Source organism: Oryctolagus cuniculus, chromosome 6 (assembly GCF_964237555.1).
Source record: "Oryctolagus cuniculus chromosome 6, mOryCun1.1, whole genome shotgun sequence".
NCBI lineage: Eukaryota > Metazoa > Chordata > Mammalia > Lagomorpha > Leporidae > Oryctolagus > Oryctolagus cuniculus.
Window position 1 is genome coordinate 67,922,232 of NC_091437.1, and position 14,730 is coordinate 67,936,961.

General features: G+C 49.0%; 1 protein-coding gene across 2 annotated transcripts in view; it reads right to left on the reverse strand.

The window, feature by feature from the left end:
• RUFY1 (RUN and FYVE domain containing 1) overlaps positions 1-14,730 on the reverse strand; it is a 57,239-nt gene that overhangs the window by 38,103 nt on the left and 4,406 nt on the right. The window contains exons 2-3 of one of the 2 annotated variants that reach the window (XM_002721301.5): positions 4,754-4,927; positions 3,469-3,586 (exon numbers count right to left, since the gene is read on the reverse strand). In XM_002721301.5, coding sequence (XP_002721347.1) covers positions 3,469-3,586; positions 4,754-4,927 — 292 coding nt within the window. Of the gene's footprint in view, positions 1-3,468; positions 3,587-4,222; positions 4,436-4,753; positions 4,928-14,730 lie in introns of those variants that run through there. The other variant, XM_051833802.2, reaches the window with a different exon arrangement.

Consider the following 14,730-nt stretch of genomic DNA (forward strand, 5'->3'; position numbering starts at 1 on the left):
GCATAAAGGCTCTTGAGAAAAAGGTCATGAAAAATGTGTATTAGGTTAGATTTGTATATGAATGAACATTCTTTCAAATGACATAGACTATAATAGTTGTTAAAGTGCTAACATCTCTTGAGATTTCAATGCACTAACTCAAAGGTTCAAGTTGTTGCTTTATTTTTAAAAGTAAAAAAACACACAACAGAACGTTCATCTTGACCATTTTAAGGGTACAGGTCAGTTGTGTTATGTACATTTGCCCTGCTATGCGAGCCAAAGGCTTGCGTTAAATATTAAAAGGAGGAAAAAAAAAAACCTCCCAATTATAAACCTGAAACTGTTTAAGGGAAAAAAGGCTCCACCCTGAGCAGAGGAGCTGCAATTCTAACACTCAAGAAGGCAGTCAACGCTGTAGGCAATCATCCACCCAAAAGAGCCCTCAGGGTCAGAGTGCACCCTCTGAAACTAGGAGCCAGGTGCAGAAGGGTTCACCTCATTAATAAAAAAGATTTTGGGACACACTCATGCACTCAAAATAAATGCTGTTAAGGCAGAGTTAGAAAGGAAATAAAGTAGGGGGAGGGGGGATTTCAGTGTTGGCACAGCGTGAGAAACGAGGCTGACCCGTGAACTAGCACAGCTCTGCTACAAGGCAGGTGAGGAAAATTCTCCATCTACCACTACAGCCTGAGGGAATCAGCCAGGCTGGGCACAGCGCTGTACATCTGGGGATGGTCACCGCAGCGCTCAGAACATGAAGACAATCACAAAGCCCGAAGCCGGCTTAAACAGATGGCTCTAGCACAGCGGGCTATTTCCATCTAGCATACTATACTGTGAAAAAGAGAAATAAAACCAAGAAGAAACAAAAAACAGTCAATCTTTCAATACTGTGAACCAATATTTGGCAAGGGAACAGGCTTAATGTCTAATATTGAGTGGAAAAAAGGCTACACAATAGAATGTACAGTTTTAATACATCCTGTCGAATGGGCAATACCATCACTTGGTTGAAGAACCACAAAGTATGAAAAGGTACACAGTCACAACACTCTCTCCACTTCCCCGTCTTTCTGCTCCCCATACATTAATAGCGTTCTTAGTTGAGGTTCACTTCCAAAACATTTATTTATTTATATATATATATATTTATATGTGTATATATATATAAAACAAGTATAAATACAAAATCTTATTTTTCTCTTTTTACAACAAAATTAACATTACACATACTCTTCTGCAACTTGCTTATTTCACTGAATGTTGGTCACCTTAAAAATCTTTCCAGGGGCCGGCGTTTTGGTAAAGTGGGTCAAGCCACAGCCTGCGAAGCTGGCATCACATATGGGCACCAGTTTGCGTCCCGGCTGCTCCACTCCAGTTCCCTGCTAATGTGCCTGGGAAAGCAGCAGTGTACGGCACTTGCCACCCACATGGGAGACCTGGAAAAAGCTCCTGGCTCCTGGTTTTGGCCTGGCCCAGCACTACACGGTGGCCATTTACACAGGGGTGTAAACCGGTAGAGGCTCTGTCACTCCCTCTCTTTCTGTAACTCTTTCATATAAATAAATAAATCTTAAAAAAAAAAATCTTTGCGTATCAGTACCCAGAGGACAATAGATAATTCTGCACATGACTCTTTCATGCGTTAAAACTAGGACAAAATGCCGAGAAGTGGCATTGCTGGGTCAAAGGGTCAAAGGGCAGACACCTCTGTAATTCTGTTGAATGGTCTCCAGCTGCCCCCAAAATGATTGCAACCTGACGCCTAGGATGGGATAACATGGAAACAGAAATCTTCTCCATCTGTCTGATTAAAATTAGGCAATCAGAAAGGCTACTCTCACTTTCAGAAAGACAGATGCTTTGTCTGGGTTTAAGTGCCAATATTTGATATTGGTATTTATCATGTAAAGTTACATCCACTAATAAACCAAGGCATGAACATGGAAAGACTCAGGGTGACTCTTTCAGATGAGGGAGTTAAAACTCTATAGATACTACTTTCAGGATGCAAAATTCATCCTGCACATTTTGCAACACCTGGAAATACACCATCCTCCACTGTTCGGCTCCCTCAAGAAACACGTCATAACTTCCAAAATACCTTAGGCACTTTAGAGCTTCTGTTACTATTTCATGAAACAGTGAAAACATGGCAGCTCTTTAGGAAGCAGAAGAGCGGCCCTTGCCCACGTGGCTCCCAAGGGGCTACTTCTCCCCAAGGTGTCAAGGGCAGGGACTGCCACGGACTTCCCTTCTGGTGACAGGGCGAGGATTTCCCTCACGTAAGCCTGCCGCTTGTTTAGCACCCTGCGGAATCAATGGGGAAACAGGTGGTGCACTTAGCCAAGTGAGCTCGGGGTTAGCACAGCAAAACTTCAAAAACACTTGGCGTGTTACGATAAGGAAGCCTGGTTCAGCTCAAATCAGCAAACACTGAGCATTCTGTCGGGGCGCTTTAACTCTTGGGAGAGTGAGATGGTCAGGAAGGGGACGGGAGGCTGTTCATATAAAGACCGGCTAAAGAAAGCAGGCAGAAGACTGGAGGGGAGCAGGGGGACACCTCATGAAAGAGCTCAGCCAATAAATGAGGCAGACACGGGCAGAGAGCTTTAAACCGACGAGGCAGAGGCCTGGAGGACCGAACTGGGGGCAGGGACAGCAGGTTGGCATCAGATCTTGAGAACAGTGTACAGGGCTCAGCAGCAATGGGGTCTGTGGGATTCAGAGTTCAGCTCCGCCACTCACTTGCTCAGGGACCACAGGCAAGTCGCTGCACGGCTCTCCATCTCACCTCCCGCACTTGGGAGTGGGGACGCCAACAGCTATCCTAGAGGGTCATGGTGGCGGACTCAGAATGAAGAGGGACGTCCTTGGCGCAAGGCCTGGCGTTCGGCAGGCACATGGGGTCATGGCTGTGGTCATCCTCTGCAAATGGATTAGGCTGGCTCCACCGGACAGGCCCTGTCCTCCGCAGAGCAGTCTGCGCAGGGCTGTATGAAATCAGTTCCAGGGGCCCTATGGCCCCTTCTAAGCGTCAGATTCTACAATGCCACCTTATTGGTGTTCTGGCCAGCTTTTAATTTGGAGTTCTCAAGGCAAATCCAGACAGGGAAAATGATTTTCGGGTCCTGGTCTATTTACAAGTATCCCTCGTCCTGGAATCTAAAATCTATCTAAAAGCGTATTTTTCAGAAACGTGGCCGGATGTATGCGAAGCAGAGCTTGCGGGAGTGTAGCAAGGATTCCCTTTCCTCTGTCCGTGACACTTTTCAGTGCACTGAGCCAGGGTGGCGAGCAGGACGCACGGTGCCCATGTTGAGGCAGAGAGAGGGGGCCAATCTGGCTCCAGACCATGTGAACAACAAGCAGCAGAGCTGGGGCTCGCATCTGTGTGCCTCACGCTACAGTTTGCTCCACATGAGAAAGAGCTGTATTAGTAAGGAATTGAGAAACCGACGTGAACTACTTCTCACTCACTTTAATTCTGGCAGATTTCTGACACTAGTAGCTATCTCTGCCGCTTCTGGACAAAGTTTCTCCACGAGCTCCAAAGGACCAAAGAAAGATTTATTTTGGCCAATAAAACTCTTCTTAACTAAAAGGGAAAACAAAAGGGTTATTCATGAGAACAGTCTGCAAAGTTTCTCCAGGGCCCACAGGCTCGCTCCCAGAAGCCAAGAGGCAGCTGCAGAGTCCCACTGCCTCAGCTCCGATTCAGGCTGTGGACAGGGAGAGGGCCAGTGGGAATTGGCCCTCCCTCCCTCCAACAACAGCTTCTCTGTCTGACCCGCGACGTTCCTCCAAGCATGTTCTGCCCAGCGAAGGAAGTGAGTGTCTCACACAGCTACCGGAGAAATCTTTCCAAACCCTTGCCCCCTTTTGATGGTAAAACCAAGGCTTGATGTCTCAGATCATTACTCTCTCTCACCCGGACCCTAATATCGTCACTTCCATACCCTTACAATCTGTTATCAACGTAGTTGGACATTCTTTTAAAAATCCAAGTTGGGTCTCATTTCTCCCTCAGTTAAAGTCCTTCAAACATGCTTAGAATAGAATCCATTTCTCACTGTGACCTCGCTCCCCTTTTCTCTGGAGCCCCTGCAGTCTTCCTCCAGCCAACCCTGCACCTGTCTGCTTCTGTTGTTACTGCGCGCCGCGGTAGCAACGCTCGTTCCAAGCCTACGCAAGGATGGCTGCTGTTTCTGTTAGAGCTCAGTGCACATCTCACCTTTCACCTGGCTGAGAGGTTCCTTCCTTGATTCTATCGCCGCGCCCGTTTTGCTTCCCTGAATTCGCAGTGCTGTCATCAGGTCTGTTTCCGTGTTTGTCTGTCTTATCCCAGGCCTGTGCTGTCCAAGGCAGTCACTTGCCCACGTGCCACTGAGCGCTCAGAACTTGCAGAACCTAACTCAGGAACTCAAAGTGTGGTCTCTAAGCCTTGGTTAAGGAACGTAAACTCTTCACTAGCAAGGCTTTTGACTACTGAGTGAGTACGTGTCAACCAACACCGCTTTGGATATATTGGGTTCAATGAAATACGTTCAAACTAACTTCACCCCTGTCCTTTTGCCCTTCTTACAAACGTGGCTACTAGAAGACGAAAACTTGCCTAGGAGGTTTGCATGTTGCCACGGGCAGCGGGCTCTGGAGCCGCGCCTGCTCAGGGGCTCTGCTCCGTACCCTGCAGGTGCTCTCACCGGGAGGAAATGCGCGCAGAGACCCGGCCGGGCCCCACGCCCCCGCACGCCCCCCAGCGCACCTTTCAGCCCGTGTTTGAGGCAGTGCTCCATCACCACGAAGAACTGCTGCAAGGGGGCATGGTCGGCGTCCAGGCTGCGGCCCAGGCTCAGGGCGGACTGCAGCAAGACCTTCACGCTAAGTTTCATCATGTGCATCAGGTTGGCTCGCTCCTCCATCATCTGGCCCTTGGACGCTGCGCGACAAGGACAGCTTCGTCAGCGGACGGAGTGTGGTCGGAGATGAGGCGGTCGCTGGGTAAAGGAGGGAGGACAGGCCAGGCAGCCTGCTCAGGGCACGCCAGCGCTGGCAGGAGGGCCACTGGGGTTCGTAGCCAACCGGTTTTTGGTCTCCGGAGGCCCAGGACCACCGGCACCGTCCTGCCTCTAGGTCAAAAGAGACCACGGGCCTCCGACTCTAGAAGCTCTCCCACTCGGCTATGAGCGTTACTAAGGCGACGGCTCAACCGAGACTTGCCGCGATTGGTCCCTCCCACGCTCGGTATTCCATTTGCAGCCAATAGAAGGGCGGAGACTCCAGGAAGTCCTGCCCCAACCCAGAAGAGCGTTCTGGGAGAACGTTCCGTTCCCGAACTATCCCTTTCCGCAACACACCCATTAGGCCACGCCCACGGAGCGCGCGGGCGCCATTTTGCCTGCTCAGGTCCCAAGGGGACAGGTCGCTACTCTTCCCAAAAGGCATCCGACCCTATGCTTGATCCGACGGCGACAGTCCCAGGCCCTGCAGGAAAGCGTCCTGCACTACATTCCTGATTCTAACTCGACTGGTGGCAAGTCGAGTTTTGCAATTTTTTTGTAAAATCGTTAGACTGTAAAGAATTCAACTATTGTTTCCATTTCAGTTCCATTAATCTCGTCGCTTCGTTTTGATAGTTGAGTCTGCCTACAGCCAACATCTGGTATCTGATAAGTGCTTACCAAGAAACTGGGATCCTACAAATTCAAAAAATTCAGACCCCAAATGCTGTACCAGTGTTAACACTCAACTATTTGCCACTTGGGCTGCAGTGGGGAGATCGGATTGCTTTAGTTTGCAGCTAATTACTACAGAAGTTAAACATCTTTTCTTGTATAGGGAAATTAAAAGTTTTTGTGAGGTCAGGCTAGTGTCCATCTGCTGGTTCACTCCTCAAATTCCTTCAACAGCCAGGGCTGAACCAGGCCAAAGCCAGGAGCAGAAAACTCAAATCTGGATCCCTCATGTGAGTGCCAGGGACCCTCGCACTTGCAGCCATCACCTGTGGCCGTCCATGGTGTCAAATGGTAGGAAGCTAGAGTGGGCACTGGTGTCAGGACTCAAACCCAGGCGCTCTGATACGGGATGCTGGGGTCTTCACTGCTAGGCTAGACATCTACAGCCCAACGTCCCAGATCTCACTGTCTCCTAGTGTTACTGTGGTACCAGATCAGAACAATGAGGACAAGGATTTGGACTGAAGGAACGAGAACACAGAACCTGCTGACAGGATGAGGGTTGCAAACTCGGGTCTCCAGAACTGCTCTGTTGAATGAGGGTGTTTTGGAGTTGGCTGGAAGAGGAGTCAGGTGTAGGGGGGTGGGGGCAAGGGCCAGGGGCAGCTGCATATTGGCCTCTGGCCAGGTGCCTAAGCTTGTACATTCTTCTCTCTGCTTTAGTCATCTGCAAAAGAAGCTGAGAGAAGGAACATGGCAATGCCTGCCTCAGGTGATGGGGGAGTGGGAAGCCAGAATCCCCCTCTGAAGCATCAACAAGGTGCTCTGTTGTTTTTATTTTTAATTATTTATTTATTTATTTGAAAGAGTTACACAGGGAGAAAAGGACAGGCAGAGAGCAGAGAGAGAGAGAGAGAGAGAGAGAGAGGTCTTTCATCTGCTGGTTCACTCCCCAATTGGCTGTAACAGCCGGAGCTGTGCTGATCCAAAACCAGGAGACAGGAGCATCTTCTGGGTCTCCCATGCAGGTGCAGGAGCCCAAGGATTTGGGCCATCTTCTACTGCTTTCTGAGGCCATAGCAGAGAGCTGGATGGGAAGTAGAGCAGCCGGGACTCAAACTGGCACCCATATGGGATGCCAGCACTGCAGGCGGTGGCTTTACCCACTATGCCACAGTGCCAGCCCTTGCTCTATCTATTGTTATTATGGCCAAGTGGGCTTCAGTGCCCCTGGAGGTCACATGCAGGTGGCAGCTTTCTTCTGTCCCAGACCTGCTGCCTGTGACACCAGTGTCTCATACTGGCATGCCTGTTTGAGTCCTGGATGCTCCACTTCTGATCCAGTTCCCTGCTAATGGGCCTGGGAAGGTAGCAGAAGATGGCCCCTGCCACCCACATGGAAGACAAGGATGGAGTCCCTGGCTCCTGGCTTCAGCTTCGCCTAGCACCAGTTATTGGGGCCCCTTGGGGAGGGAACCATGGATGGAAGATTTTTGTCTCTCCTGCCCTCTCTCTGTCACTCTTTCAAATAAATAACATTTTTTATATAATCTTTTTTTAAAAAAAAAAGGTCTTGGGCTAGTGCTGTGGCATAGTAGGCTAAGTCTCCGCCTGTGGCACCAGCATCCCATATGGGCACTAGTTCGAAACCCAGCTGTTCCTCTTCCAATCCAGCTCTCTGCTTATGGCCTGGGAAAGCTGTGGAAGATGGCCCAAGTGCTGGACCCCTGCATCCACTTTGGATTGGCACAGTTCCTGCCATTGTGGCATTCTGGGGAGTGAACCAGCGGATGGAAGACCTTTCTCTCTCTCTCCCTCTCTCTGTAACTCTACTTCTCAAATAAATAAAATAAAATAAAATAAAAAAATTATCTTGTAACACATGGAGATTAAACCTGCCCTGATGCTGTATCAAGTCACAACATGTGAAAAGATCTCTCACTGAGAGATGTCTTGGCACATCTTAGGGATGCCTATCAGGGTTGAAAACAATCACATCTCTTTACAATAGCCCCTACCCCTGCCACAGTCTCACTTTTTGCAGTGTCAGTCACCTGAGGTCAACCCTGAAAAGGTCTGAAAATATTACATGGAAAATTCCAGAAAAAAAACAACTCATAAGTTTTAAATAACCTTTGCCACAATATATAATTGTTATATTTTATTATTAGTTGTTAATATCTCATTGTGTCTAATCTATAAATTAAACTTTCTCATCTGGATGTATGAGAAAAAATATAGTGTATAAGGCATAGACTCATTGGATGTGTTGTTATCCATGGTTTCAGGCATCCCTAAGATGTGCCATTACCCTGATGGACATTTCCCATAAATTAAATGACCTAAAACCACAGCTCTGAGTTTCTGGTGAAAATGGACCTGAATGACATGATAAACCTTTTGTCAAAAAGTATTGTATTGGGGCCGGTGCTGTGGCGTAGCAGGTAAAGCCGCTGCCTGCAGTGCTGGTATCCCATATGGGCACCGCTTCAAATCCTGGCTGCTCCACTTCTGATCTAGTTCTCTGCTATGGCCTGAGAAAGCAGTAGAAGATGGCCCAAGTCCTTGGGCCCCTGCACCCGCGTGGGAGACCGGAGGAAGCTCCTGGCTCTTGGCTTCAGATCAGCACAGCTCTGGCCCTTCGTGAATGAACTAGTGGATGGAAGACCTCTCTCTCTCTCTCTCTACCTCTCTGTGTAACTCTTTCAAATAAATAAATAAATCTTAAAAAAAGTATTGTATTGGTAATGGTGTAGTAAAATAGTGATATTTACCCCAACCATTCTGCATATTCTGAAAAATAAGGTGCCTGGGGCCAGCGATGTGGCACACACCTTAAGTTGAGATCCTGCCTGCAACACTGGGATCCCATTTGAATGTCGGTTCAAGTCCTAGCTGCTTCCTGCTGATGAGCCTGGGAATGCAATGGAAGATGGCTTAAGTACTTGGACCCCTGCCACCCAACTGGGAAACCCAGGTGGAGTTCCAGGTTCTTGGCTTTGGCCTGGCCCTGCCACTGTGGCCATTTGGGGAGTGAGCCAGCAGACAGAAGTTAGCTCTCTGTCTCTCCTCACTCTCTAACTCTGCCTTTCAAATACATAATAGATTTTTAAAAGAAATAAATCTTAAACAGAGTGCTTAAGAATAGCAACTATTGTTTGCTAAGTTGAGAAATGCCTTTAATATGCCTATGTTGCTTCATTTTGTAAGATGATTGATTTTTCGGCCGGCACCATGGCTCAATGGGCTAATCCTCCGCCTAGTGGCGCCAGCACACTGGGTTCTAGTCCCAGTCAGGGCGCCGGATTCTGTCCCAGTTGCCCCTCTTCCAGGCCAGTTCTCTGCTGTGGCCCGGGAGTACAGTGGAGGATGGCCCAAGTACTTGGGCCCTGCACCCCATGGAGACCAGGAGAAGCACCTGGCTCCTGCCATCGGATCAGCGCGCTGGCTGCAGCGGCCATTGGAGGGTGAACCAATGGCAAAAAGGAAGACCTTTCTCTCTGTCTCTCTCTCTCACTGTCCACTCTGCCTGTCAAAAAATAAAATAAAATAAAATAAAATAAAATAAAATAAAATAAAATAAAATAAGATGATTTATTTTCAAATATTTGCTTAGAACAAAAATAAAAGAACCAAAAAAAATTTTTGGTACTACAGCAAGCTGATTTGGGGTACATAATTTGGAAAGAGGTCAAAGATAAAATACACTGCAATAACAAAACTCTCCTATTTTTAATTTATGTGAACTAGGTTTCTCAGGGATCACACCTATAAAAAACAAAACAGGACAAAAATTGATGCTGAATTCTATTTTATTTTAGCAGGAAATTATATATATCTATCTACAGATAGAGGCTACTGATAAAAACCAGCATCATTCAGCTAAGAGCTGCAACTCAAAAGATTTATGGATGATAATAATTATAAAAATTGTATTGGGGCTGGCGCTATGGTGTAGTGGGTAAAGCCGTTGCCTGCAACGCCGGCATCCTATATGGGCCCCGGTTTGATTCCTGGCTGCTCCACTTCTGATCCAGCTCTCTGCTATGGCCTGAGAAAGCAGTGGAAGATGGCCCAAGTCCTTGGGCCCTTGCACCCGCATGGGAGACTCAGAAGAAGTTCCTTGCTCCTGGCTTTGGATTGGCGCAGCTCCAGCCGTTGCAGCCATCTGGGGAGTGGACCAGAGGATGGAAGACTTTCTCTCTCTCTCTCTCTCTCTCTCTCTGTAACTCTTTCAATAAATAAAATAAATCTTAAAAAATTGTATTAAGGCCGGCGCCGCGGCTCACTAGGCTAATCCTCCGCCTAGCGGCGCCGGCACACCGGGTTCTAGTCCCGGTTGGGGCGCCGGATTCTGTCCCGGTTGCCCCTCTTCCAGGCCAGCTCTCTGCTGTGGCCCGGGAGTGCAGTGGAGGATGGCCCAGGTGCTTGGGCCCTGCACCCCATGGGAGACCAGGAAAAGCACCTGGTTCCTGGCTCCTGCCATCGGATCAGCGCGGTGCGCCGGCCGCAGGGCGCCGGCCGCGGCGGCCATTGGAGGGTGAACCAACGGCAAAGGAAGACCTTTCTCTCTGTCTCTCTCACTGTCCACTCTGCCTGTCAAAAAATAAAAAAAAAATAAATAAAAAATAAAAAAAAGATAAAAGCATATTAAAAAAAAATTGTATTAATGGGCCGGTGCTGCGGCTCACTAGGCTAATCCTCCACCTTGTGGCGCCGGCACACCAGGTTCTAGTCCCAATCGGGGCGCCGGATTCTGTCCCGGTTGCCCCTCTTCCAGGCCAGCTCTCTGCTGTGGCCCGGGAGTGCAGTGGAGGATGGCCCAAGTACTTGGGCCCTGCACCCCATGGGAGACCAGGAGAAGCACCTGGCACCTGCCTTCGGATAGGCACGGTGCGCCGGCCATGGCGGCCATTGGAGGGTAAACTAACGGCAAAGGAAGACCTTTCTCTCTGTCTCTCTCTCTCACTGTCCACTCTGCCTGTCAAAAAAATAAATAGAATAAAAAATTGTATTAATGTTCCTTTTTATCATTGCAGTATTACTAATTATTTCAAAGATAATTCATTCCAGAAGAAAAATTTTTATATATCTAGAGCTTTTTCATAAAAGTTTATTGAATTTTAATTTATTTATATATTTTTGCTGAGTTATAACAGGATGACCAAAAACACTTTTTTATAAAAAAAATATAAGATTTTAGGGGCCAATGCTGTGGCTTAGTAGGGTAAGCCTCCGCCTGCAGTGCCGGCATCCCATATGGGCGCTGGTTTGAGTCCTGGCTGCTCCACTTCTGACCCAGCTCCCTGCTAGTGGCCTGGGAAAGCAATGGGAGATGACCCAAGTGCTTGGGCCCCTGCACCCACATGGGAGACCCAGAAGAAGCTCCTGGCTTCAGATTGGCCCAGCTCTGGCTGTTGCGGCTTCTTAGGGAGTAAACCAGTGGATGAAAGACCTCTCTGCCTCTCAAATGTTAAGATTCTGTGAACAGGGGCTGGTGCTGGGGCACAACGGGTTAAGCCGCTTGCAATGCTGGCATCCCATACCGGAGTACCAGTTGTGGAGTCCTGGCTGCTTTGCTGCTTACCCAGCTCCCTGCTAATGCGCCTGGAAAAGCAGTGGAAAACAGCCCAAGTATGTGTGCCCCGACACCCACGTGGGAAACCAGGGTGGAGTTCTTGGCTCCTGGCTTCAGCCTGGTCCAGCCTGGCTGTTGTGGGCATTTGGGGAGTGAATCAGTAGCTGCAATGTTATGAGTTGTGGAGGGGAAGGCGGTTGCTGAAGCCAGTCTCGTGAGTTCTTTTTCTCAGCTTAGTATAGAAATAAAAAGCCGGGAGACAATTTGCAAAGAGGCAGAAACTTTTATTAGACAGAAAAGAAACTTTTGATTGGCAAGCGACAGAGAAAGCATCTGGTCGGAGAGGAGAGCAGGCAGAGTGCCTGAGCAGGACACTGGCTCTGAGGAAGGGTCTCGAGTTTTTAAGGCATTACTATCTGCTCATTGGTTCCTACTGGGGGTGCCCACTGGACAGGGGGTTTCACATGTGTATGCTGATTGGCTTGGGGCTCATGGAGATAGCAGGGGTCTCCTGGAGACTGTGTATTTCCTTAGGGGCTCAGCCCCCTCGTCTGCTAGCTCTGGTTGAAAGAGTGCAACCACTCTGGAGGTGTGATTTAAAGCCACAACATCACACAAGCTAGCCTGAATCTCCTGGACCAGTCTGATTCTCCCCAGGGGCTCAGCCCTTCCCCTGCCAGCTCTGGGTGAAAGACTGCACCCACCCTGAAGGTGCGATTTAAAGCTGCAAGGTCACACCTGCAGCACAAGAAGCTGTCAGTCGGGGAGATACCAGTTGGACTGGAGACAGGCTTTCTAGTCACAGCTGACAGCTTGCTTGTAAAGGACATTCCACCTATGTCTGAGGGGCCCACAGACACCCCCCACCCCCAGCCCCACTGGAGAGCTTCGTGGAAGATAGCTCCTTCTGTGTGTCTCTCTCCCTCTCCCTTTCTGAGATTCTGTGGCAAAGGTGGAATGGAAATTCATGTTTAACAAATAAAAGGGGGGCCTGCGCTGTGGCGTAGCGGGTAAAGCTGCCGCCTGCATTGCCGGCATCCCATATGGGCGCTGGTTTGAGACCCGGCTGCTCCACTTCTGATCCAGCTCTCTGCCATGGCCTGGGAGAGCAGTAGAAGATGGCCCAAGTCCTTGGGCCCCTGCACCCACATGGGAAGAACCAGAGGAAGCTCCTGGCTCCTGGATTCGGACTGGCGCAGCTCCGGCTGTTGTAGCCAATTGGAGAGTGAACCAGTGGATGGAAGACCTCTTTCTCTCTCTCTCTCTGCCTCTCTTTCTCTCTCTGTGTAATTCTGACTTTCAAATAAATTATATATATATAAATTTATATATATAATTATATATGTGTGTGTGTGTGTGTGTGTGTGTGTGTGTATATATATATATATATATATATAAAGGGGCTGGCGCTGTGGCGCAATAGGTTAAAGCCCTGGCCTGTAGCACCAGCATCCCATGTGGGCGCTGGTTCTAGTCTCGGCTGCTCCTCTTCTGATCCAGCTCTCTGCTATGGCCTGGGAAAGCAGTAGAAGATGGCCCAAGTCCTTGAGCCCCTGCACCCACATAGGAGACCGGAGGAAGCTCCTAGTTCCTGGCTTCGGATCAGCTCAGCTCTGGCCACTGTGGCCATCTGGGGAGTGAACCAGAGGATGGAAGGCCTCTCTCTCTGTTTCTACCTCTCTCTGTAACTCTTTCAAATAAATAAAGTAACTTTAAAATAATAATATAAGAAAGAAACAAAAGGGAAATGTAAAATTTTCCAATGTTAAATAACTTGGTATTATTTTTAAAATTCACTTATTTTTAAAGGTTATTTACTTTGAAAGTCAAAGTTAGAGAGAGAAGGAGCAACAGAGAGATACTCCATTGGCTGCAACAGCTGGGGCTGGGCCAAGCTGAAGCCAAGAGCTTCAATGGGTCTCCCAAGTGGGTGGCAGGGGTCCAAACATTTGGGCCATCTTCTGCTGCTTTCCCCAGACCACTAGCAGGGAGCTAGACAGGAAGTGGAGCAGCCGGGATACAAACTGGCGCCCATATGGGATGTTGGCACCACAGATGGCAGCTTTACCTGCTACTCCACAACACCAGCCTCTGGTATTTATTTTTAAGATTATTTATCAGGGGCCAGCACTGTGGCATACCAAGTGAAGCCACCGCCTGCAGTGTTCGCATCCCATATGCACCAGTTCGAGTCCTGGCTGCTCCACTTCCGATCCAGCTCTCTGCTGTGACCTGGGAAAGCAGTGGAAGATGGCCCAAGCCCTTGGGCCCCTGCACCTGTGTGGGAGACCAGGAAGAGGCTCCTGGCTCCTGGCTTTGTATTGGTCCAGCTCCAGCTGTTGCAGTCATTTGGGGAGTGAACCAGCAGATGGAGGACTTCTCTCTCTCTGCCTCTCCTTCTCTCTCTGTGTAACTCCAACTTTCAAATAAATAAATCTTTATTTATTTATTTATTTATTTATTATCTTTTGACAGGCAGAGTGGGCAGTGAGAGAGAGAGAGACAGAGAGAAAGGTCTTCCTTTGCCGTTGGTTCACCCTCCAATGGCTGCCATGGCCGGCACACTGCGCCGCGCTGATCCAATGGCAGGAGCCAGGTGCTTCTCCTGGTCTCCCATGGGGTGCAGGGCCCAAGCATTTGGGCCATCCTCCACTGTACTCCCGGGCCACAGCAGAGAGCTGGCCTGGAAGAGGGGCAACAGGGACTAGAACCCGGTGTGCCGGTACCGCAAGGCGGAGGATCAGCCTATTGAGCTGCGGCGTCGGCCCCATCAACAAATTTTAAAAAAATTTATTTATCGGGGCCAGCACTGTAATGCAGTAGGTTAATTCTCCACCTGCAGTGCCAGCATCCCATATGTGCGCCAGTTCTAGTCCTGGCTGCTCCACCTCCTATCCAGCTCTCTGCTGTGGCCTGGGAAAGCAGAAGATGGCCCAAGCACTTGGGTCCTTGCACCCATGTGGGAGACCCAGAGGAAGCTCCTGGCTCCTGGCTTTGGATAGGCTCAGCTCCGGCCATTGCAGTAATTTGGGAAGTGACCTCTCTGTCTCTCCCTCTGTCTGTATATCTACCTTTCAAATAAACAAATAAAGTCTTTAAAAAAAAATTTATTGGGGCCGGTACTGTGGCTCACTTGGTTAATCCTCTGCCTGTGGCAGAGGATATGGGCGCCGGGTTCTGTCCCAGTTGTTCCTCTTCCAGTCCAGCTCTCTGCCGTGGCCTGGAAGGGCAGTGGAGGATGGCCCAAGTCCTTGGGCCCTGCACCTGCATGGGAGACCAGGAGGATGCACCTGGCTCCTGGCTTCGGATCGGCACAGCGCCAGCCATGGTGGCCATTTGGGGGGTGAACCAACGGAAGGAAGACCTTTCTCTCTGTCTCTCTCTCTCACTGTCTATCTGTCAAATAATTTAAAATAAATAAATAAATAATTTATTTATCTATCTATTTATTTATTTGAAACAGTTACAGAGAGAGGGAGAGACACACAG